A 26,601-nucleotide genomic window follows, 5' to 3' on the forward strand; every position below is an offset into this window, starting at 1 on the left:
ATACATATGTGCATCTATTTTGTATTGGGTTTTTTTTTTGGTCATGGGGCTTGAACTCTGAACATGGATGCTTGTCCCTGCGCTCTTCAGCTCAAGGCAAGCACTCTACCGCTTGAGCCACAGCACCACTTCTGGTTTTCTAGTGATTTATTAGAGATAAGAGTCTCACGAACTTTCCTGCCCGGGCTGGCTTTGAACCTTGATCCTCAGATCTCAGCCTCCTGAGTAGCTAGGATTACAGGTGTGAACCACTGGCGCCCGGCTTTAAGATTGTTTCTTAACTATACCTGTCTGCTATACCTCTGTAGCAGCCAGGGATGCTTGGTCTCATATATGTTGTAAAAAAAAAAATAAAAGAAAGAAAAAGAAAAAGAAAAAAAGAACCTTTCTGGCTGGGCACCAGTGGCTCACGCCTGTAATTCTAGCTACGCAGGAGGCTGAGATCTGAGGATCATGGTTCAAACCCAGCCCAGGCAGGAAAGTCTGCAAGACTCTTTTTTTTTTTTTTTTTTTTTTTGTTGGTCGTGGGGCTTGAACTCTGGGCCTGGGCGCTGTCCCTCAGCTCTTCAGCTCAAGGTGAGCGCTCTACCACTTGAGCTACAGCGCCACTTCCGGTTTTCTGGTGGTTTATTGGAGATAGGAGTCTCACGGTTTCTCCTGCCCGGGCTGGCTTTGAACCGCGATCCTCAGATCTCAGCCTCCTGAGTAGCTAGGATTACAGGCGTGAGCCACCAGCGCCCGGCTGCAAGACTCTTATCTCTAACGAACCACCAGAAAACCGGAAGTGGCGCTGTGGCTCAAGTGATAGAGTGGTCACCTTGAGCTGAAGAGCTGAGGGACAGCACCCATGTTCAGAGTTCAAGTCCCACGACCAACCAAAAAAAAAAAGAAAAGAAAAGAATTTTTCTGTAGACCCAGGGCTGGCCTCAAACTGCAGTTCTCCTAAGTAGCTAGGCAAGATTACAGGTATGAGCCACCTGAAGAACTGGTGTGGTTTTTACATATCAATGGACCATTGGAACAGTGTGGATATGATGCGTATATGAATATGTGAGTACATATACTCCCACCCCTCAGAGAAAAGAATATGCCAGATTTACTCAACAAATGTCACCTTAAGATGCAAGCTCATGAATTCTACCACTGAGCTATATCCCAGCCCTCAGAAACCCATAGTAAGTAATATTTTGAACTGTTGTATTCCTGGGCCATCTTCACTTATAGGTAATCTTCAGGTAGTTAGTGGAAGGTCTTTAAAAAGCAACCATCTTGGGCTGGGAATGTGGCTCAGTGGTAGAGTGCTTACCTAGCATGCATGAAGCCTTGGGTTCAATTTCTCAGTACCACATAAACAGAAAAAGCCGGAAGTAGCGCTGTGGCTCTCAAGTGGTAGAGTGCTAACCTCAAGCAAAAGAGGCTCTGAGACAGTGCCTAGGCTGAGTCCAAGTCCAAGGACTGGCAAATACATACATACATACATACATACATAAAATAAAAACAACCAGGGCTGGGAAGGTGGCTCAGTGGTAGAGTGCTTGCTTTGCATGCATGAGGCCCTGGGTTCGATTCCTCAGCACCACATAAGCAAAAAGAAAAAAGCCAGAAGTGGTGCTGTAGCTCAAGTGGTAGAGCGCTAGCCTTGAGCTGAAGAGCTGAAGGACAGCGCCCAGGCCCAGAGTTCAGGCCCCACGACCGGACCAAAAAAAAAATTAAAAAAAAAAAAATAAATAAATAAAAATAAAAACAACCATTTAACATCACTGCTTTCACTATTCCTCAGACCTGTTTTACCAAGATAAATGAACTTAAAAGAGTCCTTTCAGAAACAATCAAAGGGGCTGGGAATGTAGCTCAGTGGTAGAGTGCTTGCCTCACATGCATGAAGCCCTGGGTTTGATTCCCCAGCACCACATAAACAGAAAAGCTGGAAGTGGCGGTATGGCTCAAGTGGTAGAGCGCTAGCCTTGAGCTGAAGAGCTGAGGGACAGCGCCCAGGCCCAGAGTTCAGGCCCCACGACCGGCAAGAAAAAAAAAAAGAAAAGAAATAATCAAAGGGACATAAAAGGATATCCCTAAGGATGACACAAAACCAGCCACACCTTGGGATAGTGCCATCTAAACAACCTCGCAGACCAGACAACTCTTGGGAACATTCAGATATGGTGAATCGCAGTGCACTCACTCATTTGTGTGTTCATGCATCCAAATGAGTCAGCAATGCCTTTGCCAAACAGAGCTTGGGTAAAGGAGAAGAGACAGGCTGTACCCTGAAGGAGCTCACAGGCTGGGGGGAAAGAGGCCAGCAGGCACTCTAATGCACTGATAAACTACACCATCAGAGTGGCTGGGGTGGAGGAGGAGGAAGGAGCGCTCAAGTCAGCAGGGTAGTGAGCCAAAGAGAACTGCAGGTACAGTAATGGGCAGAACACACACAGAATGTTCAGGAATGACTGGCACCCACCTAGCCAGAATGCAGCTGAGAAGGGAAGAGTAGTAGCAGGAAGGAGGGGTACAGAAAGACTAGCTCTTGGAGGAGTCTTTGTGCCTTGCTAAAAATTTGTGTTCTATGGAGGGTGTTGGTAGCTCATGCCTGTAATCCCAGCTACTCATGAGGCTGAGATTAGAGGACTAAGGTTCAAAGTTAGCCTGAGGGGCTAGGAATGTCGCTTAGTGGTGAAGTGCTTGCCTAGCATGCACAAAGCCCTGGGTTCAATTCCTCAGCACCACATAAACAGAAAAAGCTGGCAGTGGTACCATGGCTCAAGTGGTAGAATGCTAGCCTTGAGCAAAAAGAAGCTCAGGGATGGTACTCAGGCCCTGAGTTTAAGCCCAGGACTGGCAAAAAAAAAAAAGCTATGGAAGTGGCGCTGTAGCTCAAGTGGTAGAGCGCTCGCCTTGAGCTGAAGAGCTGAGGGACAATGCCCAGGCCCAGAGTTCAAGCCCCACGACCGACAAAAAAAATAAAAAAAATAAAAAATAAATTAAAAAAAAAGCTAGCCTGAGTAGAAAAGTCCATTAATGCTTCTCTCCAATTAACCACCAAAAAGCCAGAAGTGGAGATGTGGCTCAAGTAGCAGAGTACCAGCCTTGAGCAAAAAAGCTCAGGGACAACACTGAAGCCCCTGAGTTCAAGCCCCAGAATTGGCATGAACACACACACACACACACACACACACACACACGCACACACCCTCTGCAATCTACCCCACAACTGAGGAGAAAAACAAAATTTCAGGTTCACATGTGGCAGCAGATGGATGCAGATGGAGGTATCAAGAGCAGCACTAATATAACCAGGGGAGTTTGGCTGATGTCTTCTCTGACTGCCAGGGATAGCCAGAATGGCACTTCCCATGTTGACATTATGAACTGAACAAGTTCCCTCTGAGTCTGAATGTGGCTTTGAAATCCTTCAGACAGCTACTCCAACCATTAGAACCAGCCTGCAAGATCACTTATCTGCCACCCTGGTGCTGACTTGTAAGGCTATGAGGGCAGGGATTCTCTTTACTTTGTATCATACTTGCAACCTCAGTGCTTAGGCATAGTAGTTGTGTGCAGAGGTTGTGCAGTAAGTCTTTTTGGGTGTGTGCACTGGTCCTAGGGTTTGAACTCAGAGCCTAAGTTCTTTTTTTTTGGGGGGGGGGTTCCGGTCGTGGAGCCTGAACTCTGGGCCTGGGCGCTGTCCCTCAGCTCTTCAGCTCAAGGCTAGTGCTCTACCACTTGAGCCACAGCGCCACCTCCGGCTTTTTTCTTTTTGCTTATGTGGTGCTGAGGAATCGAACCCAGGGCCTCATGCATGCAAGGCAAGCACTCTACCACTGAGCCACCTTCCCAGCCCTCAGGGCCTAAGTTCTGTCCTTAGCTTTACTCCTCAAGGCTGGCATTGGGCCACGTGAGGCACAGCTCTACTCTCAGCTTTTTGGTGATCAATTGGAGATATGTCTCACAGACTTTTCTTGCCCAACCTGGATTCAAACCAGTTAGGATTATACGCATGAGCCACAGGTGCCCAGCTCAGTAAGTATTCATCAATCTATCTTTACTCACTTGCCATCCTGACCCCATCTCCTCCACCTACTGGAGCATCTGTTTCATATTAGGCAGCCCTGGGATACAACACTCATACTCTTCACCTCTCCACATCTGGAGATCCCACTGAGTGAGGGGCTGGTGAGTTCATATCATAAACTAGTGTGAATGAAGACGTGCATGGCTGGCAGGAGGTAGCTCACTACATTTTCCTAGCAGATAGAGATGGAGTTGAGCAGATGTTCTGACTAGCAGGGACTGAAGGAAATTATCTCAAAGCCTTTCATAGCATCCTCTCCTCCAAATCAGAATAATAAGATCTCATGGCAGAGTCCTAAGAAATCTTTGCAAAGCCATCAGGCTGAATGTAAGTGTAAGGCTAGATGCTGTCTGCTGTGACACACTCCTTACCCGTTTGTATCTTCTCTTCTGAACATACTGGAGCCACAATTGGATACACTTGTTCAGCAATGTCACCCTGGAATAAAACACAGAACAGCTAGGTACTGCTTATCAGCACCTTCAGGTTTCTGGTTTTAAAAATTCTGTTTTTGTTTTTTTGTTAGTTTGTTTGTTTTTGTCTATTGTGGGCCTTGAACTCTGGGCCTGGGTGTTGTCCCTGAGCTCTTCCGCTCAAGGCGAGCCCTCTACCACTTGAGCCACAGTGCCACTTGCAGTTTTCTGTTGGTTAATTGGAGACAAGACTCTCAGGATCTTTCCTGCCCAGGCTTTGAACTGAGATCCTCTTATCTCAGCCTCCTGAGTAGCTAGAATCAAAGGTGTGAGCCACCGGCACCCGAAATTTCTGTTTTGTTTCTAAGGCAGGAAAATTTAGACATGGTTACCTCTTGAGAGTTAGAGGAACCCATGGGCTTATTAGTTTCATTCTAAGAACAAAGAAAACAAATACCTAACTTTTTTTTTGGCTTTTCTTTTTTTTTTTGATTTTTTTGGTTTTTTTTTTGTCAGTCGTGGGGTCTAATCTCTGGGCCTGGGCACTGTCCCTCAGTTCTTCAGCTCTGGGCTAGTGCTCTACCATTTGAGCCACAGCACTACTTCTGGCTTTTTCTGCTTATGTGGTGCTGTAAAATCGAACCCAGGGTCTAATGTATGCAAGGCAAGCATTCTACCACTGAGCTACCTTCCCAGCCCTCTAACGTGCTTTTGACTCATGCTTGCTTTAAATTTTTGATAACTCTGGTTTTATTTTCGTTTATTTTTAATGCTGGAATTCAAACACAGGGCCTCACACATACTAAGAAAGTGATATCCCACTGAGCTATATCCCCAGTCCTTGATAATTTCCTTATAGGCTTCATTAGAGCAGCAAGTATACTACCTCTAGAATTTAGAAAATATGTATAAAAGTCCCCATATTCTAACTATCTGGATTTTCTGTTTTAGAGGTAATGCAGTTTCAATTCAAACCCTCATGCTTGCCAAGGCAGGAGCTTTACCACGTGAGCCATGGCTCCCAGTTCCTTTTTGAGTCTGCCACTCACTCATGCCTGGGTAACTGATCACTGCTAGAAGACCCAAAGTCAGAATCACACAGTGTCTCTGGAGAGGCAGAGCCCAGTCTTACCTGTAGTGGCCTCGGGCTGCATGAGATAAAGGGAGCTGCTCTCGCTCCTTCCTCTCCTCAATCTGAGACTGCCAGAGGTTCCAGAACCTGCGCAGCAGCTAAAGTCAGACAGGGAGAAAAAGGAAGTGTATTAGGTAAAAAGTGAAATAACTGCTTTTGCTCATAACCTGCTGATTAACTGTTGACTCCCAGACTGTGAGCACTCCCCCCGCACCCCCGCCCCGCAAAGCAGGTATTACCTCAGTGTAGAACATCCAACACCCAAAATAATCATGGCTACCTAGGGAGGAGGTATTGTCTGGCCCAGGGTCAAAGGCAAAGAGACAGTTCTTCTAGTTTCTGGGAAATAGGGATGAAAAAGCTAACCCTAACCTGGGCTTCATGGAAGACAATGACGTTTTACAAAGTAAAACTAATTTTAGCACCTACTCTAAACTGTGAAATAGTTCTGCCAAAATATTTCATTTCAATCTCTAATCAAGCCCTTCAATTTCTATTTTACAGGGGCTAAAGAAAAATCAAAAGAACAAAACAAGCAATAAGACAAACTGAGAATAAAGAATACTGTACAAAATAATAAGCATGTTCTTCAAAAAATAAAAAAGCTGGTGATATCATTTTAAAGAAAAACTATATATTATACTAAATAAGCTAATCACAAAAGGATAAATAATGTAAATTTAATTTATGAGGTCTCTAGAAGAGCCACATTCATAAAGACAGACAGACAGTAGACTGATGGTTGTCATGGCTGGGGGAAGATCAATGGGGAGTTTTTAATAGATACAGCTGCAGTTTGCAAGATGCAAAAGTTCTAGACACAGTGAGTGGTAATAATGAACAACATGGATGTGTGTAATGCTACTTCACAATGGTTAAAATGATAACCTTTATATGTACATTGCCCACAGTTAAAAATGTATTTAGAAGAAAATCAACATGTACAAAAAGACGTAGTTGCCATGCACTGGTGCCCCCACCTATAATCCTAGCTACTCAGGAGGCTGAGATCTAAGGATCACAGTTTGAAACCAGCCTGGGCAGGAAAGTCCATGAGACTCTTATCTCCAATAAACTACGCAGAAAAAGCTAGAAGTAGCATTGTGGTTCAAGTGGTAGAGCACTAGACTTGAGCCAAAGAAGCTCAAGGACAGTGCCCAAGCTGAGTACAAGCTCCAGACTGACACACACACACACACACACACACACACACGCGCGCGCGCACGCACGCACGCACGCGCGCAATGTGTGGTATGGGGCTGTTCTAGTTTAAGAGCTTTAGGAGACATTGTAACAGCCAGGCATAGTGGCATACCCCTGTGATCTCAGGCCTCAGAGGGCTGAGGCAGTATTACAAGTCTGAAGCCAGTCTAGGCCCCATAGAGAAACCGGTTTTATATTTATATTTATATTAAAAAAAAAAAAAAAGCCAGATGCTGCCAGCTCACATCTGTAATCTTAGCTACTCAGGAGACTGAGATCTGAGGAACACAATTCCAAGTCAGCCAGGGCAGGAAAGTGCTTTGTGAGTCCTACCTCCACTTAACCAATTTACCAGCAAAAAGCTGAAACTGGAGGTATGGCTCAAGTGGTAGAGAACCAGCCTTGAGCAAAAAGGTGAGAGCAGAAAGCCCATACCAAATTAAAAAAAAAAAAATGAGGGCTTGGAATATGGCTTGGTGGTAGAAGCCCTAGGTTCAATTCCTCAGTACCACATAAACAGAAAAGGCTGGAAGTAAAGCTGTGGCTCAAGCGGTAGAGTGCCAGCCTTGAAGCGGGGACAATTCAGGGACAGCACTTGGATTCTGAATTAAATCCGCGTGTGCACGCACACGCACACGCACACACATGCACACACACACACACACACAGAGCAGCTAGAAAGATATTTTGGGAACAACTGTGAAAATCTAAATATAGACTGGGTATATGATAATATTAGGTCATTATTATTAATTTCGTTAAAGAGATGATAAAGATATTATAGTTAAGAAACTTCTTACTTGGAGTGATGTATGTGGAAATGTTTCAGTACAGTATGTAATGATGTTTATAATTTACTTTGAAATGACTAGAGGTGGGTTGGGGAACTGAAGCAGAGGCTAGGTATGGTGGCACATGCCTGTAATCTCAGCTACTTGGAGGGTAAAAACAGGATTGTGATTTGAGATTAGCTTGGGAAAAAGTGAGAGACACTATCTGAAAAACAAAGTAAAATAAAACCAATGGAAAAAAAAAAGTATTAACCAGTGCTCTGAAGCAATAGTTTATTTATTAGAAAGTATGGATTACTAAAGAAAATAAGCATTAAGATTTTAGAGTCTAGCTGGGTGCTGGTGGCTCATACCTGTAATCCTAGCTACTTCAGGAGGCTGAGATCTGAGGATCATGGTTCAAAGCCAACCCAGGCAGGAAAGTCCATAAGACTCTTATCTCTAATTGTGTACCAGAAATCCAAAAGTAGCATTGTGGCTAAAAGTGGCAGAGCATTATTAGTCTTGAGCAAAAGAGCTCAGGGACAGCACTCAGGCCTGAGTTCAAGCTGCATGACTGACCAAAAAAAAAAAAAAAGATTTTGGAGTCTAAAGTGTAAACTAATCTCTGAGCACAGAGGTCACAAGAGAATGGCCATCAGCATGGGTCCCTTAATACAGAAGATAACCCTTACCATGACGTCATGCTGTTGGTGAGCAAGATTCCTCCTTATTCGTTGGAGATGGATTCGGGTCACATTGTCTCTTAGAGCTCTGAAGCAAAAATACTACATAAAGAAGAAATTACAGCAATTATAAAGAGTCAGAATCTATAGAAATAAGTGTGGACTTGATCAGGGCATGTGGCTCAAATGGAAGAACACTTGTCTAGAAAGCTCAAGTCCTTCAATTCAAACCCCAGCACAGCCAAAAAAAAAAAGTGTGGACAAAGGAAAAGCGGTGCCAGCAATCAAGGGTCAGAATGTTCAGGGAGTGTCTATGGCTCAAGGCACTCCATTCCCTTCAATTGCTTTGCTTTGAAATCAAGTTGGGAACTAATACAAGTCAGCCTGTGCAGCAGGCACTCAGTAAGATTGGCAGGACCACTCCCTAGTGTCCACATACTGTGCCATGAACACATCACCTCTGATCCCCATGATCCACACAAGAAAGAATTCTACCAAGGTCAAAAATCAACTTTTACCTAGGAGAGAGTCAAGGATGGGGGAGAGTGAGCACTAGGACTCAGTGGCAGACTGCTTGCCTACCACGCACCAGATCTGCTGGGTTCAATCCCCGGAAAAACACACATATGCACCTTTTTGCTTATAGTATTTTTTTAAAAAACCATATAAGGGGCAGTATATACATGTATATAATTACAGATGCAGATGGCTTGGTCTGTACTGTGGTAAGAACTCAGGGACTCATGTTTGCTATAAATATTCCTTTGCTAGAGTAGCCTAGAAGGAAACCTTGGGGAGTAGCGGGTCTTGGGACAGGAGCAGGACACTCAGGCCTGGCTCCAGCTCCAACAACGTTTCACATTGAACCTAGACAAAGCCCATTTGTCCCTCATGGCCCTGAACCTTGGGTTGTAGTTTCTGCCACAGGAGTTAAGATTAGATGGCCTTAAGGAGTTTTCATGTTACGGAGCTTGAGGCTCTTATGTCTTTGATGACTAGCTCAGATGGTCAGGGTAGGAGGCAGCAGCTAGTTGAACAGAAACTGACTGTCCAGATCTTGCCTTAAGCTCGGCATTGTGACTTTGATCTTTGTTACAGATGAGGCTTCTGCCATTCTAATGGGATCCACTATGTAAAAAGATTGCAACACTTACGGTTCCTTCACAGCTTCAAATATCTATCTCTGATCCTACACCATTGCCTTCTCTCCAAAATGCAAATAGGAACACGAATAATGAAAAGAGTGCTTCAAGACTACAGCTCAGAAAGTGGCGCTGTAGCTCAAGTGGTAGAGCGCTCACCTTGAGCTGAAGAGCTGAGGGACAGCGCTCAGGCCCAGGGTTCAAGCCCCACAACCGACTAAATAAATAAATAAAAATAAAGATCCAAAATGTCTTCAAGTTAAAAAAAAAAAACACACACAAAGACTACAGCTCAGCCAGGCACCAATGGCTCATGCCTGTAATCTTGACTATGCAGGAGGCTGAGATCTGAGGACTGTGGTTCAAAGCCGGCCTTAGCAGGAAAGTCCAAGAGACTCTTATCTCCAATTAACCACCAGAAAACTGGAAGTGGCTCTGTGGCTCAAGTGGTAGAGCACCAGCCTTGAGCTGAAGAGCTGAGGGTCAGCACCAGGCCCACAGTTTAAGTGCCATAACCAACCAAAACAAAAAAAAAAAAACAGGGGCTGGGAAGGTGGCTCAGTGGTAGAGCACTTGCCTTGCATGCCTAAGGCCCTGGGTTCGACTCCTCAGTACCACATAAGCAAAAAGAAAAAAGCCGGAAGTGGCGCTGTGGCTCAAGTGGTAGAGCGCTAGCCTTGAGCTGAAGAGCTGAGGGACAGTGCCCAGGCCCAGAGTTCAGGCCCCACGACCAGACCCCCCAAAAAAACAAACAAAAAAAAACAACTGCAGTTCAAGCCAGGGACTGGGGGCTCACACCTGTAATCCTAGCTACCCAGGTGGCTGTGGCTAAAGTGACAGAGCACTAGCCTTGAGCAAAAAAGCTCAGAGACAGTACCCAGGCCCCAAGCCTAACAACAAACATGTTTTGTTTAATTTTTTTTTAAAAAAAGACTGCAGCTCGCTCAGACCTGGGAACCTTCACTCAATCAGTATGAAAGAGTGAGGGTCCCAAGGGGATGACTCCAAGGCCATGGGGTGGGGTCCTAGATTTGGCACTCTTACCAGCAGCCTGTGTTGGTGGTGCTCTTCTGCCACCTTCCGCTGGGCAGCTTCTTCGGCACACAGCAGCATATCTGCCAGGAGCTAAGGCCTCCATTGTCAACAAGGCTACCAACCCTACAGAGTGCACCTGCTTCCTCTGATCCACCTGAAGTACCACAGCTGTAAGGGGAACAAGGATGATGTCTACCTCTGTCCCTTGGTAACTCCCAGGAAAGCAACCGGGAACCATGTGAGTTCCTTATCAAATAGCTGGCCCGGCCTTCCCTCTCCTTGGATGCCCATGTGATGGAAGGCAAAAAGTACCCAAGTACCAGTTTTGATAAGCACTTCCAAATCACCACATCCCAGGAACTTGCTCCTTCTCTGTACTCTCGGCTTTGGTATCACAATCTAGTCAGACATTGGAGTGAAAAACCTTGGAGTTATTTTCAAATGCTTTTTCCTCCCACATCCCCCATGTTGTCAGCTGCCAAGCCCATCTGCTCTCCTCTCTCCATCTCCAGCATTGTTCTGTCCCTGCAGCTCATCTGAATTGTCCCTCACACAGAATGTAAGCATGCTCTCACACAGCTGGTGACCCTGGGACAGCCTCCACCCTCTAATCCAGAACTACCTAAAGCACAAAACTATGCAGAAGCTCCCCAGTGCAAAGCATCAGAAAAAGCGACACCCTACAACTCCCTAGCTGAATGCTTCTCCTAACTTGTAAACCTGGGCAGATGGCATCCCTTCCACCTGAAATGTCCTTTCTAGTTTCTGTGCCTGGAGAACTTGTCTTCGCTAACACCTACGTTTCGTTCAAACATTCCCTCCATGCCTGAATCCCCACAGAACTTGATAAAAATCTCCTACTACAGGCCTACACTGACATTAAACTCTCCATCCTTCTGCCTCAGCATCTTGAGTGCCAGGATTCTAAGTGTGTGCCATGATGCCTTTTTTAGATACAAACTTTTATTTTCCCTTTGGTGTCAGTTCTGGGGCTTGAACTTAAGGCCTGAGCACTTTCTCTGAGATTTTGTGCTCCAGGATAGTGCTCTACTGCTTGAGCCACAACTCTTGTTATGGCTTTTTGGTAGTTAATTGAAGATAAAAATCTCAGGGCTGGGAAGGTGGCTCAGTGGTAGAGCGCTTGCCTTGCATGTTTGAGGCCCTGGGTTCGATTCCTCAGCACCACATAAGCAAAAAGAAAAAAAACCGGAAGTGGTGCTGTGGCTCAAGTGGTAGAGCGCTAGCCTTGAGCTGAAGAGCTGAGGGACAGCGCCCAGGCCCAGAGTTTAAAACCCACAACCATGTTGCAGGGGGAGAGGGGGCAGGGGGAAGGGAGGAGGATAATGAATACTCTGAGTATCTGAGTTGCTCCATCTACAGAACAGAAGCAAGGGCATTTAATGTGATTTGAGGGTGATGAACAAATGAATATATGGAGGAACATCCAAGCCATCTAAATCTTCACCATAGATATACACTGCGTGGAGGGGTGTAATAATTAAGAACATTTACACAGGAGTAAAGGCCTATGTTCCCAAATACTTAGAAAATCTCTTACAAAACACCCATCTGTTTCTCACCTACGAATGAAGATAGGGACACCTATTCCACAGCACTGTTACAAATTGTGCATAATGACCACAGATGGTACCAAGTTCAATAAACAAGAGCCATGACCACTGAGAAGCAGATGGCCAGGACTATTTCCACTCCCTGAGTGCTCAGAGAAACACCAGGAAATGGGGCAACAGAAAAAAGAGATGGAATAATAATGTCCTCTCTGGAGGAGACAGAAAAAAGATTTAATCAGGAGGGAGCAGGCAGAGGTGTTAGGCTCTTTTTTTTCTTTTTGCCAGTCCTGGGACTTGAATTCAAGGCCTGGGCTCTATCTCTAAGCTCCTTTATGCGCGAGGCTAGTACTCTACCACTTAAACTACAGCACCACTTCTGGCTTTTTCCGAGTAGTTTATTGGAGATCCGAGTCTCATGGACTTTCCTGCCCAGGCGGTTTCAAACAACAAGCCTCAGCAGTCATCCTCCTGAGTAGCTAGTGGCATCAGCCACCAGCTCTTGGCTTCTAGCTCTATTTTTTTTTAAGTTGGGTGGTAAGTCACTCTTTTTTTTTTTTTTTTTTTTTGGTCAGTCGTGGGGCTTGAACTCTAGGCTTGGGCACTGTCCCTGTGCTCTTCAGCTCAAGGCAAGCTCTCTAGTAGTTTATTGGAGATAAGAGTCTCAAGGACTGGGGCTGGGAAGGTGGCTCAGTGGTAGAGTGCTTGCCTTGCATGCCTGAGGCCCTGGGTTCGATTCCTCAGCACCACATAAGCAAAAAAGAAAAAAAGCCGGAAGTGGCGCTGTGGCTCAAGTGGTAGAGCACTAGCCTTGAGCTGAAGAGCTGAAGGACAGTGCCCAGGCCCAGAGTTCAGGCCCCACGAATGGACCCAAAAAAAAAAAAAGTCTCAAGGACTTTCCTGCCCGGGCTGGCTTTGAACCATGATCCTCAGATCTCAGCCTCCTAAGTAGCTAGGATTACAAGCGTGAGCCACCAACGCCTGGCTAAGTTACTCTTTAAAGTATAAGTTGTGTGTATTCTTTTCAATGCACAGTTCAAGTTAAAACAACAACAAAATAACTCAAAGAGGTCAGCAGAGATAAGGCTGCGTTAGATAGTTTGCTAACGGCGTCTTCCTGACACTTTGCCATGCAGCTCAGCTCCATGCTGTCCTGGTTGAGGGGTGCACAGGCCTGGGTGACTGAGAAGGATACAGTGTTTCCAATGTGTGAAGACCCTCCGCAGTGCCATCTTCCTGGCCAGCTCCTCCACCAGGGCCTGGTGGGCAGACAAGCTCTGCCTCCATTGCCAGGCCCACTGCCAGTCACAGAAGTGTATCTGCAGCACAGTGACATGGTGGAATCGCTCTGCTGTTTCTGAAACAGAAACGTAACTTCAGTTTCTTCCTGCTCTTCCATTCAGTGAAAGATGGTAAAAGACAACAACCCTAACCACTAGCACACTGCAGGGATCCAAGGCTGCTCCTGGAAAAGATATTCACAAGTTTTTCTTTTTTGTGTGTGTGGTCCTGGGGCTTGAACTTAAGAGCCTAGGTACTGTCCCTGAGAAGTTTCTTTCTTTCTCTTTCTTTCTTTCTTTCTTTCTCAAGGCCAATGCTCTATCACTTGAGCAACAGCTTCACTTCTGCTTTTTGTTGGTTAATAGATGAGTCTCATGACTTTCCTGCCCAGACTAGCTTTGAATCTCAAACCTCAGATCTCAGCCTCCTGAGTAGCTAGTATTATAGGCGTGAGCCACTGGTACCTAGCTCTTGGAACCTTTTTAAACACGGTTGTAACTTAGCTCAGTAATACAGCATGTGTGTAGCATATCCAAGACCTTAAGCCTGATCCTCAAAAACAAAATATAAAAAGTTGCAAATACTGAAAGGTCTTCAAGAATTCCTAAGCTGCTTTTTCTTCTCTCCAAAGAAAGAGCCAGGGTTGGGACTATGGCTTAATGGTAGAGTGCTTGTCTCGCATGCCCGAAGCCCTGAGTCTGACTCCTCTGTACCACATAAACAGAAAAGGCCGAAAGTGGCACCATGGCTCAAGTGGTAGAGTGCTAGCCTTGAGCTAAAGAAGCTCACAGACAGCACCCAGGCCAAGTTCAAGCCCCATGACCAAAAAAAGAGCCAAAGGGCTGTAATTTTAGGGAGGAGGATGCTGTGAAAAATCAATTTTATCACGAGTTTCTCAGGAATGGTATCTGGTGCTTTCAAAAAGGACTGTGTTGGGGCTCGGAAAGGTGGATCTAGTAGAGCACTTGCCTTGCATGTATGAGGCACTGGGTTTGATTCTTCAGCACCACATAAACAGAAAAAGCCAGAAGTGGTGCTGTGGCTCAAGTGGTAGAGTGCTAGCCTTGATCAAAAGAGCTCAAGGATAGGGGCTAATAATGTGGCTTAATGGTACAAGTGCTTGCCTTGCATGTATGAGGCATTGGGTTTGATTCTTCAGCACGACATAAGCAGAAAAAGCCAGAAGTGGCGCTGTGGCTCAAGTGGTAGAGCTCTAGCCTTGAGCTGAAGAGCTGAGGGACAGCACCCAGGCCTAGAAATTCAAGCCCTATAAAATATGGGGAAAAAAAAATCTTCCAAAAGGGGAGATTTCTGTGGGGAGGGCTGGGAGAAAAGAGGCGAGCCTAACCTGACCTAAGATAGCATAATGTCTTGCTTACACTGTTTTGCTTTGCTTTTTTTTTTGTTTTTTTGGGGGGGTCCGGTCGTGGGTCCTGATCTCTGGGCCTGGGTGCTGTCCCTCAGCTCTTCAGCTCAAGGCTAGCACTCTTACCACTTGAGCCACAGCACCACTTCCGGCTTTTTTCTTTTTGCTTATGTGGTGCTGAGGAATCGAACCCAGGGCCTCATGCATGCAAGGCAAGCGCTCTACCACTGAGCCACCTTCCCAGCCCCTTGCTTACACTGTTTTATCTCAATACATTCAAGTACAAAAAAAGATTGCCAATGATCATGTTCTTATGATTACTAGTTCTGAAACCAATTGGGAAACTAAATCATAAAAATATTATTCCAAAGTCAGGCGCTGGTGGTTCATACCTGTAATCCTAGCTATCAGGAGGCTGAGATCTGAGGATCTTTTTTTTTTTTTTTTTTTTGCCGGTCGTGGACCTGAACTCTGGGCCTGGGCGCTGTCCCTCAGCTCTTCAGCTCAAGGCTAGCACTCTACCACTTGAGTCACAGCACCACTTCTGGCTTTTTTCTTTTTGCTTATGTGGTGCTGAGGAATCGAACCCAGGGCCTCATGCATGCAAGGCAAGCACTCTACCACTGAGCCATCTTCCCAGCCCGATCTGAGGATCTTGGTTCAAGACCAGCCCGGGCAAGCAAGTCCATGAGACTCATATCTCCAATAAACCACCAGAAAACCAGAAGTGGCGCTGTGGCTCAAGTGGTAGAGCACTTGCCTTGAGGTGAAGAGCTGAGGGACAGCACCCAGGCCCAGAGTTCAAGCTCCATGATTGACCAAAAAAACCCCAAACAAAAAAAAACTTGTAGGTAGAGATGGGAGGGAAAAACTGGGAGTGAAGGAAGGGGTGACATTGGCCAAAAAGAAATGTACTCTTTAACTTATGTAACTGTAACATCCCTTTTTTTTTTTGTCGATTGTGGGGCTTGAATTCTGGGCCTGAGCGCTGTCCCTGAGCTCTTCAACTCAAGGCTAGCACTCACTCTACCACTTGAGCCATAGCACCACTTCCAGTTTTTCTGGTGGCTTATTGAAGTCTCAGACTTTCCTGCCCAGGCTGGCTTTGAACCACAATCCTCTGTCTCAGCCTCCTGAGTAGCTAAGATTACAGGCATGAGCCACTGGTGCCCAGCTATATTATCATCTTGGGTATTTATGTATGTATGTATGTATGTATGTATGTATGTATGTATGTATGTATGTCAGTTGTGGAGCCTGAACTCTGGGCCTGGGCGCTGTCCCTCAGCTCTTCAGCTCAAGGCTAGCACTCTACCACTTGAGCCACAGCGCCACTTCCAGCTTTTTTCTTTTTGCTTATGTGGTGCTGAGGAATCGAACCCAGGGCCTCAGGCATGCAAGGCAAGCGCTCTAACACTGAGCCACCTTCCCAGCCCCCCAAAAAAAATTTTTTTAAAGAATGATGTATTCTCTTTCTCCCAAAATCTTTTCACCAAAATTTATGGCATGACATGGTAATATTTCTTCTTTATGGCACCAGGAAAGGAGAGGGATATTCCAACCAGGCCCCTGTTTTGAGAGTTCAGGGTCCCGCTCACCATTCTGTTGCCTCTTCTTCCTGCGGACATGCAGGTATTTAAGCCATGCCTTCAAGGATCTCTGCTTTTGTCGGTGCTCGTGGTGCTGCATTGCAAAAACCACCTTTAATCTCTCCTGCTGACTGTGCTGGAGTTGTTCTTGCCACCGTGACCAAGCCTAAAACACAGAGAAATCACTGAATCAAGGGAGAGTCAGAAAAAGTGGAAATGCAGGTGAGGGGAGGAAAAGAAACAGATACATCAGATAGGCTAAAATTAGAAATCAGAAGCCAGGAGCCAGTGGCTCATACCTACAATCCTACTCAAGAGGCTAGATCTGAGGATTAAGGGTCAAAGAGTTGTCTGTGAGACTCTTTTTTTTTTTTTTGGGGGGGGGTCCGGTCGTGGGGCCTGAACTCTGGGCCTGGGCGCTGTCCCTCAGCTCTTCAGCTCAAGGCTAACGCTCTACCTCTTGAGCCACGGTGCTGAGGAACCCAGGGCCTCATGCATGCAAGGCAAGCACTCTACCACTGAGCCATCTTCCCAGCCCCTCTGTGAGACTCTTAACTCCAATTAATTACCAAAAAAAGCTGGAAGTGGAGTTGTGGGTCAAATAATAAAGCCACTAGTCTTCAGCAAAAGAGCTCAAGGATAGCACCCAGGTCCTGAGTTAAGCCCTAGGATGCGCACAACAAAAGAAAAGAATCAAGTATAAATGAGCTACTTTCTTCCTATCCTAAATCAAAAGGCTCTTAAAAAAAAAAGATTTATTGTCATTATAAAGGTGATGTGGGGGGGGGGGGGGTTACAGTTACGCAAGTCAGGTAAAAAGTACATTTTTCCTTTTTGTCAGTCACAGGTTTTGAACTCAGGGCCTGGGCACTGTCCCTGAGCTTTTTCACTTAATACTATTACTGGTCTACCACTTTAAGCCACAATGCCACTTCCAAGAGTACATGTCACCCCTCTCTCCCAGTTTCAAAAGGCTCTTTAAGTCAACTTTGACTGGACTCTAGATAAGCACAAAATAGCAATAATACACAAAGACAGGTTTTTTGTTTTTGGTGTGTGCTAGGGCTTGAACTCAGGTCCTGGGGTTCTGTCCCGGAACTTTTTGCTCCAAGGTAGAGCTCTACCACTTGAGCCATAGCTCCATTTCTGGCTTTTTGGTGGCTAATTGGAGATAAGACACTCATGGACTTTTCTCAGGCTGGCTTTGAACTATGATCCTCAAATCAGTCTCCTGAGTAGCTAGGATACAGGCATAAGCCACCAGCACCCGACTGATTTCTTTTTTTTTTTTTTTTTTTGTCGGTCATGGGGCTTGAACTCCAGGCCTGGGCGCTGTCCCTCAGCTCTTCAGCTCAAGGCGAGCGCTCTACCACTTGAGCTACAGCGCCACTTCCGGTTTTCTGGTGGTTTATTGGAGATAGGAGTCTCATGGTCTCTCCTGCCCGGGCTGGCTTTGAACCGCGATCCTCAGATCTCAGCCTCCTGAGTAGCTAGGATTACAGGCGTGAGCCACCAGCGCCCGGCTCCGACTTATTTCTATTGTTAGTTGTGGGGCTTAATCTCAGGATCTATGTGCTATCCTTGAGCTTTATTTATTTATTTATTTCTGCCAGTCTTGGGGCTTGAACTCAGAGCCTGGGCACTGTCCCTGAGCTTCTTTTGCTCAAGGCTAGCACACTACCACTTGAGCCACAGTGCCACTTCTGGCTTTTTGTGTTTATGTGGTACTGAGGAACCAAACCCAGGGCTTCATGCATGCTAGGCAAGCACTCTACCACTAAGCCACTTTACCAGCCCCTATCCTTGAGCTCTTTTGCTCAAGGCTAGTGCTCTACCACTTAGAGCAATGGCATCACTTCCAGTTTTCTGGTGGTTAATTGGAAGTCTCACAGACTTCCTGTCCAGGCTGGTTTTGAACCATAATTCTCAGGTCTCAGCCTACTGAGTAGCTAAAATTACAGATGTGAGCCACCAGTGCCTGGTAAGAAATTTTTTTTTTTTTTAGAAATTTTTAAAGATAAAATAATATAATAATCCATTCTGATATTTACATTTATAGACCACAAGGTTTTGGTTTTCTCTGAAAACCAAATTTTGAAAATTCTGATTCCTGGGCTGGGAAGGTAGCTCAGTGGTAGAGCACTTGCCTTGCATGCTTGAGGCCCTGGGTTCGATTCCTCAGCACCACATAAGCAAAAAGAAAAAAGCCGGAAGTGGTGCTGTGGCTCAAGTGGTAGAACGCTATCCTTGAGCTGAAGAGCTGAGGGACAGTGCCCAGGCCCAGAGTTCAGGCCCCACGACCAGACCAAAAAAAAAAAAAAAAGAAGGAAAGAAGAAAAAGGAGGAGAGGATCTGTCTCTGTATATACACATGAATACATCTCAACACATTGATATATATATATATATATTTTTTTTTTTTTTTTGGCTGGTTGTAAGGCCTGAATGCTAGACCTGGGTGCTGTCTCTCAGCTCTCCAGACCAAAGTTAGTGCTCTACCACTTCAGCCACAGTGCCACTTCTGGATTTTTCTGCTCATGTGGTGCTGAGGAATCGAACCCAGGGCCTCATGCATGCAAGGCAAGCACTCTACCACTGAGCCACCTTCCCAGCCCCGCATTGTTATATTTTAAAAAGCAAGCTACAGGGGTTGGGGATTTAGCTCAGTGGAAGAGCACTTACCAAGGCCCTGAGTTCAGGCTTCCGCTGTAAGAGGGAAAAAAGCAAACTACAAAAGTAAATGTAGGCTCAGTGGCAGAGTGCTTGCCTTGCATGCAGGAGGTCTTGGGTTCGATTCCTCAGTACCACATAAGCAGAAAAAGCCACAACTGGCACTGTGGCTCATGGTAGAGTGCTAGCCTTGAGCTAAAGAGTTCCAGGACAGCACCCAGGCCCAGAATCCAGGCCCCATGGCTTACCAAAAATAAATAAATAAATAAAAATAAAAGTATAAGCCAGGTGTAGGGGACTCATGCCTGTAATCCTAGCTACTCAGGAGACTGAGATCTGAGAATCGAGGTTCAAAGCGAGCCCGGGCAGGAAACTCTGTGAGACTCTTATCTCCAGTAAACCACTAGAAAACCAGAAGTGGCACTGTGGCTCAAGCGGTAGAGCGTTCACCTTGAGCTGAAGAGGGCAAGGACAGCGCCCAGGCCCAGAGTTCAAGCCCCACAACTGACAAAAAAAAAAAAAAGCCAGCCTGGGCAAGAAAGTCCCTGAGACTCATCTCCAATTAACCACCAGAAAACTGGAAGTGGTGCTGTGGCTCAAGTGGTAGAGCGCTCACCTTGAGCACCTAGGCCCAGAGTTCAAGCCCCAGGACCAACAATAACAAAACAAAACAAAAACAACAGCAGTAGGACAAATTTGGGCCCAAGTTTGTTCATCTTTGTCCAGTCTAGGTGGGTGTATATACAATTATGAAGAGAGGGAGTTCTTGCTATGGATTTATTTTTTATTTTACTTTAGTCAGTCATGTGGCTTGAACTCTGGGCCTGAGCGCTGTCCCTCAGCTCTTCAGCTCAAGGCTAGCGCTCTACCACTTGAGCTACAACGCCATTTCCGGTTTTCTGGTTGTTTATTGGAGATAAGAGTTTCACGGACTTTCCTGTCCAGGCTGGCTTTGAACCACAATCCTCAGATCTCAGCCTCCTGAGTAGCTAGGATTACAGGCATGAGCCACTGGCGCCCGGCTGTTATGGATTTAATCTAGGGCTGCACACATGTTAAGCATGTATTCTACCACTGAACTATATCTCCAGTTCCTATATATGCTATTTGCATATGATCTGCATATACTGGCATAGCCAGCAATGTGTTGTCAGATTAAAAAGATACTACTGAAACCTTTACTAATAGGTATTTTTCTATGTTCTATTTTGTGCAACTAACTTGGCACACCTATAAATATTCCACAGACATTTATCAAAGGTCATTGGAATCTTACTGCAATGTACTTTTGGTACAGTCTTTAGGCCTTTACAATCAACCCAAAGCTAGTGGCTTTCCCAATGAAAGCCTGTAAGAAAAATAAAGCTATACAGAAACAGAAACTGATTTTTCTATTCAACTTTAGTTTCTTTTCTGCTTGCATTACTAATCTGCAGTGGAAAAAACAGTAAAGAGGAAATAAACTGCTTTTAGCAAAAGCAGTTTGACTAATTCACAAATCCCTTCCAGTCCCACAATGATAAGAATTCTCTACAAATTATAAGAATCACATGGTGGACCAGCTCTATAGATTCCACACAGCAGCATTTGCCTATTCAAAAGCCCAGGCTTCCATACTTCACCTGTCTGTCCAACACAAAGCAAGAGAAGGATAGCTTCCTACTAAGAATATAGATGGGACACCAAAGTCCAAGTCTACTGGACGTACCTGCAGTTGGAGGCTCAGGGCGTTGTGCCTCACAGCTGTAACATGGAGAGCATGATTCACATAGGCTTGTCTTAGTTGCTGCTTCCACTTGCTCCACCACACCCTAAAAGACCAAATCAGAGATGGAATCAGTCAGGAAAAAGCCACCCAGAACAGAGAAGGGCAGTTTAGGTGCTATGGATCAAATCCCCAGCTCAAGTTTTCTCTCACACAGTGCCATCTCTAGACTGATACTACTAGATCCACTGATAAAACAAGAACCAACAATCAAGCCAAGAACTGGTAGCTCACACCTGTAATCCTAACTATGAAAAAGTCTGAGATCTAAGGTTCGAGATTCAAAGCCAGCTCAAGCAAAAAAAAGTCTGTGAAACTCTTATCTCCAATTAGCCACCAAAAAGCCGGAAGTGGAGCTATGGTTCAAGTGGTAGAGTACAAAAAAGCTAAAGAATAACACCCAGGCCAATTTCAAGCCCCAGTATCACAACAACAACAATAACAGAAACCAATAATCAATAAACAGTTCAGTATAGAAACTAGTGGTTCAGTTCTGTAACCCTAGTTACTCAGACTGAGACCTGGAGGGGTTACTGTTCAAAGCCAGCCCAGGCAGACAAATCATAGACCTTGATCTCCAATTAACTTGCAAAAAGTCAGAAGAGAAGGCATGGCTCAAGTTGGAGAGTCCTTAGACTCTGAGTTCAAACCCCAGGACCAGTAAAACTAAAAAATCCTTGATAGCCAGAGTCTTGGCTCCAGTGATACAATACTAGCCTAGTAAGTGTGAGGCTCTGGGTTCAATCCCCAGTACTGCCAAAAAACAAAACAAACCATTATTTTAACTTTTTTTTTTTTTTTGGGGTCCAGTCGTGGGCTTGAACTCTGGTTTCCTAGTGGTTTATTGGAGATAAGAGTCTCTTTCCTGCCCAGGCTGTCTTTGAACCATGATCCTCAGAGCTCAGCCTCCTGAGTAGCTAGGATTACAGGTGTGAGCCACTAGCGCCCGGCTAAACCATTGGGTTTTTTTTGGGTTTTTTTGGGTCCAGTCATGGGGCCTGAACTCTGGGCCTGGGCGCTGTCCCTCAGCTCTTCAGCTCAAGGCTAGCACTCTACCGCTTGAGCCACAGTGCCACTTCCGGCTTTTTTCTTTTTGCTTATGTGGTGCTGAGGAATAGAATCCAAGGCCTCAGGCATGCAAGGCAAGTGCTCTACCACTGAGCCACCTTCCCAGCCCTAAACCATTGTTTTAAAATGGTTTAAAGGTAGAAAGGTAAAAAGATGACTTCTAGTCTGTGGGACAATGCAGCACACTCACCATAACATGCTCCGCTGCCTAAACTCCAAAGCAGTAGTATGCATGTGAAATTTGGTTCTACGAACAAACACGTAGATCAACCAGGACTTCCAGGACCTTTGTACCTTTTGCTTTACATCTAGAGACAACAAAGAGATATTTTGAAGAGAGTGAAAGGAGATGGATTAATCTGGGAAACAATATAAACTCAAGCCCTCTCTGAACTAATCATACCTTTAAGTAAGTACATCTTTCCAGCCTTCAAGTGCCCCCTGCTGGAAATGAGATGAAGCATTACAAAACTAAGAAGGATCCAAGTGTACATGGGAATAATACAAAAAAGGCATTTATAAAGCATTTAAGGGAAAATCATTCTGTTGAACTTTCTAGAAATCTTTTACATCAAAATTTCTTATTTTTGGCCTGGCACCAGTGGCTCATGCCTATAATCCTAGCTACTCAGGAGGCTAAGATTTAAGGATTGTGGTTTGAAGCCAACCCAGACAGGAAAGTCCATGAGATTCTTACCTACAATTAACCACCAAAAGCAAGAAGTAAAGCTGTGGATCAAGGAAAGAATGCTAGCTTTGAGCAAAAAAGTTCAGGAACAGAACAGAGGCTCTGGGTTCAAGACCAAAGACCAGCACACACACAAAAAAAATCCTGGGCTGGGAAGGTGGCTCAGTGGTAGAGTGCTTGCCTTGCATGCTCGAGGCCCTGGGTTCGATTCCTCAGCACCACGTAAGCAAAAAGAAAAAAATCCGGAAGTGGCGCTGTGGCTTAAGTGGTAGAGCACTAGCCTTGAGCTGAAGAGCTGAGGGACAGCGCCCAGGCCCAGAGTTCAGGCCCCATGACCGGACCAAAAAAAAAAAAAAAAAAAAAAATCCCAACACCCCTCTGTACAGTATTTTCACAATAAAAAAAAAAGAAAAGAAAAAAATTCCAATAGTGATAGGGCACACTTATAATCCCAGCTTCTTGGGAGGATAAACCTTGATGAGGTTCAAGGATAGGCTTAGGTTGGTATTGTAAGACTGTAAAAAAATAAATGAAAAGGGCTGGGAAGGTGGCTCAGTGGTAGAGCATTTGCCTTGCATGCATGAGGCCCTGGGTTCGATTTCTCAGCGCCACATAAGCAGAAAAAGCTAGAAATGGCGCTGTGGCTTAGTTGTACAGCGCTAGCCTTGAGCTGAAGAGCTGATAGCACCAGGACGGGAGTTCAGGCCCCATGATCGACCCCACCCCCCCACCTCCACCCCTCCCACCCCCACCCCCTGCCAAAAAAAATACTTGCTGGTTGAGTAGGGCATCAGTGGCTCACACCCATAATCCTAACTACTAAGGAAGCTGAGATCTGAGGATCATGGTTCAAAGCCAGCCCGGACAGGAAAGTCCATGAGACTCTTATCGTCAATAAACCACGAGAAAAACCAGAAGTGGCGCTGTGGCTCAAGCAGTAGAGTGCTTTCCTTGAGCTGAAGAGCTGAGGGACAGTGCCCAGGCCTAGAGTTCAAGCCCCACAACCAACAAAAAAACAAAAAAGAAACAAAAAAAAAAAACTTGCTGTTTGAAATAATTGAGACATAGAATGAGCATGATAAAAAGAAAGTCTGAGCAAGAGGTAGTGGTGTGTGTCTATAGCTATTGGGGAGACTTGGCAAGAAGGATCAGTTGAATATAAAAGTCCAGGACCTATTTGGGGAACATAATACCTTATCTCAAGTACTGATGAAACTGAACTATATGGTAGAGACAGGAGGGAGGGACTTGGACAGAGTGAAAAGAAAAACAGTATACAAAAGGAAATGTACTTATTACCCAATTCATGTAATTGTAATCTCTCTGTATATTACCTTTATAATAACAATAAAGTAAATAACAGTGCCCAGGCCCTGAGTTCAAGCCTCAAGTTATGGCGCAAAAAGAAACAAAAAGAAAAGAGCCAGGTGCCAGTGAGGGACAGCTCTTCAGGCCAAGAGTTCAAGCCACACAAATGACAAAATAATAATAATAATAACGATAATAAAAAAAAAAAAAAAAAGAGCTAGGAACCAGTGGCTCATGCCTATAACTCTAGCTACTGAGGTGGTTGAGTTCTGGAGGATCCTAGTTTGAAGCCAGCCCAAGTAGTAAAGTCTGTAAGACTTTTCTTTTTTGCTGGTTCTGGGGCTTGAACTCAGGACCTGAGTGCTGTCCCAGAGTCTCTTTGTACTCAAAGCTAGCACTCTACCACTTGAGCCACAACACCACTTCTGGCTTTTTCTGAGTAGTATTGGAGATAAGAGTCTCATGGACTTTTCTGCCTGGGATGGCTTTGAACCATGATACTCAGATCTTGCCTCCTTAGTAACTAGGATTACAGGCATGAGCCACCAGTGCCCAGCTTGCAAGACTCTGATCTCTAATTAACGAACAAAATATGCTTTAAGTGCCCCAAATCATTCCATATGGAGAAAACCACACACAGAAGTCCCTACTCAGAGAACATATACACACTGAAAAACACAAAAGGGAACTGAACGCATCTTCTCTAGATGTGACCTTCCTAGTCTTACCATGTTTCTCGGCTTTAAGGTACTTGCTCCTCATCTCCTGTTGTTGGTAAACATAAGTCCTCCACTTCTGGAACATCAAATTGTACAAGTAATATCTGAGGAGCCAAAAGAACAAACAGCTTTCATTAAAACAACAAAACTAGTCCAGCATACCCATATTTTTTATTGTCAGTCGTGTGGATTGAACTCAGCTTGGGCGCTGTCCCTGCACTCTTCAGCTCAAGGTGAGCACTCTACTGCTTGAGCCACAGCACTACTTCCAGTTTTCTAGTGGTTTATTGGAGATAAGAGTCTCATGGACTTTTTTGCCTGGGCTGGCTTTGAACTGCCATCCTCAGATCTCAGCCTCCTGAGTAGCTATGATTACAGGAGTGAGCCATCAGCACCCAGTTACCCAGATTTTCCTATACTTAGAATAATTAATATGGAAGCTTCTTCCACAAAACAGCCTCATCAATACTTGTGCTCAAATTTCACTTCCTACAGACACACTGAAACCTATTCACCTTAAAGACGAAGCTGCTCCACACTTCAAAATATCACTGAAGTCAAAACACCTGACATGTCCAAGATTAACTCATTTTCAGCATTCATAAAGCTAGGACATTTGCAAGGACAGTTACATCTTCATCATCTGGCTAATGTACACTACATACAACTTACTTCTTTACACTTAAATATGTCAAAGGCACATTTTCCTTTTTCTTCTTGATATAGATACCATTAACCTCATCCTTCCATATTAGCATTACCCCACTTTCTGTGACTGGATTTCATACTCTACTAGCTTACTGGAATTATTCAGCATGCCTATTTTTTAAAAATCAAAAATAGCCATAAATCAGAACTCCTGCTCCCAAAGATCTAAACAGAGACTTTAATGAAAGTAAATACCACATTAAAGGCACAAAAATATACTGGAATATACTCACATCTGTCATCCTAGCTACTCAGGAGGTTGAGAACTAGAGAATCAAGGTTCAAAGCTACTATGAGCAGAAAAGTTTATGAGAGACTTTCTCCAAAATAACCAGTAAGGGGCTGGGAAGGTGGCTCAATGGTAGAGCGCTTGCCTCGCATCCATGAGGCCCTGGGTTCGATTCCTCAGCACCACATAAGCAAAAAGGAAAAAAAGCTGGAAGTGGCGCTGTGGCTCAAATGGTAGAGCGCTAGCCTTGAGCTGAGGGACAGCACCCAGGCCCAGAGTTCAGGCCCCACGACCAGAACCAAACAAAAAATAAAAAACAAACAAAAAAAAATAACCAGTAAAAAGCCAGCTGTAGGCCTGCCTCAAGTGGTAGAACACCAGCTTTGAGCATGAGAGCTGAGCAAGAGCAAGTCCTTGAATTTCATTTTAAAAATAACAACAACATGGAAGTGGTGCTGTGGCTCTAGTGGTAGAGCGCCTGCCTTGAGCTGAAGAGCGGGGACAGTGCCCAGACCCAGAGTTCAAGCCTCATGACTGACAAAAAATAAATAAATAAATAAATAAATAACAACAACAAAGTATTTAAAACTATAATAATGTAGGGTTTTTTTTGTTTGTTTTTTCGGGGGTCCGGTCGTGGGGCCTGAACTCTGGGCCTGGGCGCTGTTCCTCAGCTCTTCAGCTCAAGGCTAGCGCTCTACCACTTGAGTCACAGCGCCACTTCCGGCTTTTTTTGCTTATATGGTGCTGAGGAATCAAACCCAGGGCCTCAGGCATGCAAGGCAAGCACTCTACCACTGAGCCACCTTCCCAGCCCCAAAACTATAATAATGTAGATTTTATATAGTTCCATTTTTTTCTTTACTTATCCCTAAGAAAGTGAATGCTAAGGATTAAATGATTTTCTTTCTTTTTTTTTTTTCTTTTTGTGCTGGTACAGGGGCTTGAACTCAGGGCCTGGGCACCGTTCTTCAGCTTTTTTTTCTCAAGGTTCACAGTCTACCACTTGTGCCACAGCTCTACTTCTGTTTCTTTTTTCTCTTCTTTGGGTTTTGTTGTTGTTGTTGTTGTTTTTTGCGGGGGAGGGTTAACTGAAGATAAATAGTCTCACGAACTTCCCTGCCCAGGCTGGCTTTGAACTTCAATCATCAGATTTCAGCCTCATGAGTATCTAGGATTACAGTTTTGAG

General features: G+C 45.0%; 1 protein-coding gene across 4 annotated transcripts in view; it reads right to left on the reverse strand.

The window, feature by feature from the left end:
* Sfi1 (SFI1 centrin binding protein) overlaps positions 1-26,601 on the reverse strand; it is a 63,150-nt gene that overhangs the window by 20,587 nt on the left and 15,962 nt on the right. For all 4 annotated transcript variants that reach the window (XM_069994480.1, XM_069994477.1, XM_069994478.1 and 1 more), the window contains exons 6-14: positions 24,484-24,578; positions 21,950-22,067; positions 20,635-20,737; positions 16,267-16,423; positions 13,217-13,378; positions 10,463-10,533; positions 8,286-8,378; positions 5,618-5,715; positions 4,444-4,510 (exon numbers count right to left, since the gene is read on the reverse strand). In XM_069994480.1, the coding sequence (XP_069850581.1) occupies positions 4,444-4,510; positions 5,618-5,715; positions 8,286-8,378; positions 10,463-10,533; positions 13,217-13,378; positions 16,267-16,423; positions 20,635-20,737; positions 21,950-22,067; positions 24,484-24,578 (964 nt within the window). The remainder of the gene's footprint in view (positions 1-4,443; positions 4,511-5,617; positions 5,716-8,285; positions 8,379-10,462; positions 10,534-13,216; positions 13,379-16,266; positions 16,424-20,634; positions 20,738-21,949; positions 22,068-24,483; positions 24,579-26,601) is intronic.

Source organism: Dipodomys merriami, unplaced genomic scaffold (genome assembly GCF_024711535.1).
Source record: "Dipodomys merriami isolate MVZ:Mamm:240054 unplaced genomic scaffold, mDipMer1.0.p SCAF_45, whole genome shotgun sequence".
Classification (NCBI taxonomy): Eukaryota; Metazoa; Chordata; class Mammalia; order Rodentia; family Heteromyidae; genus Dipodomys; species Dipodomys merriami.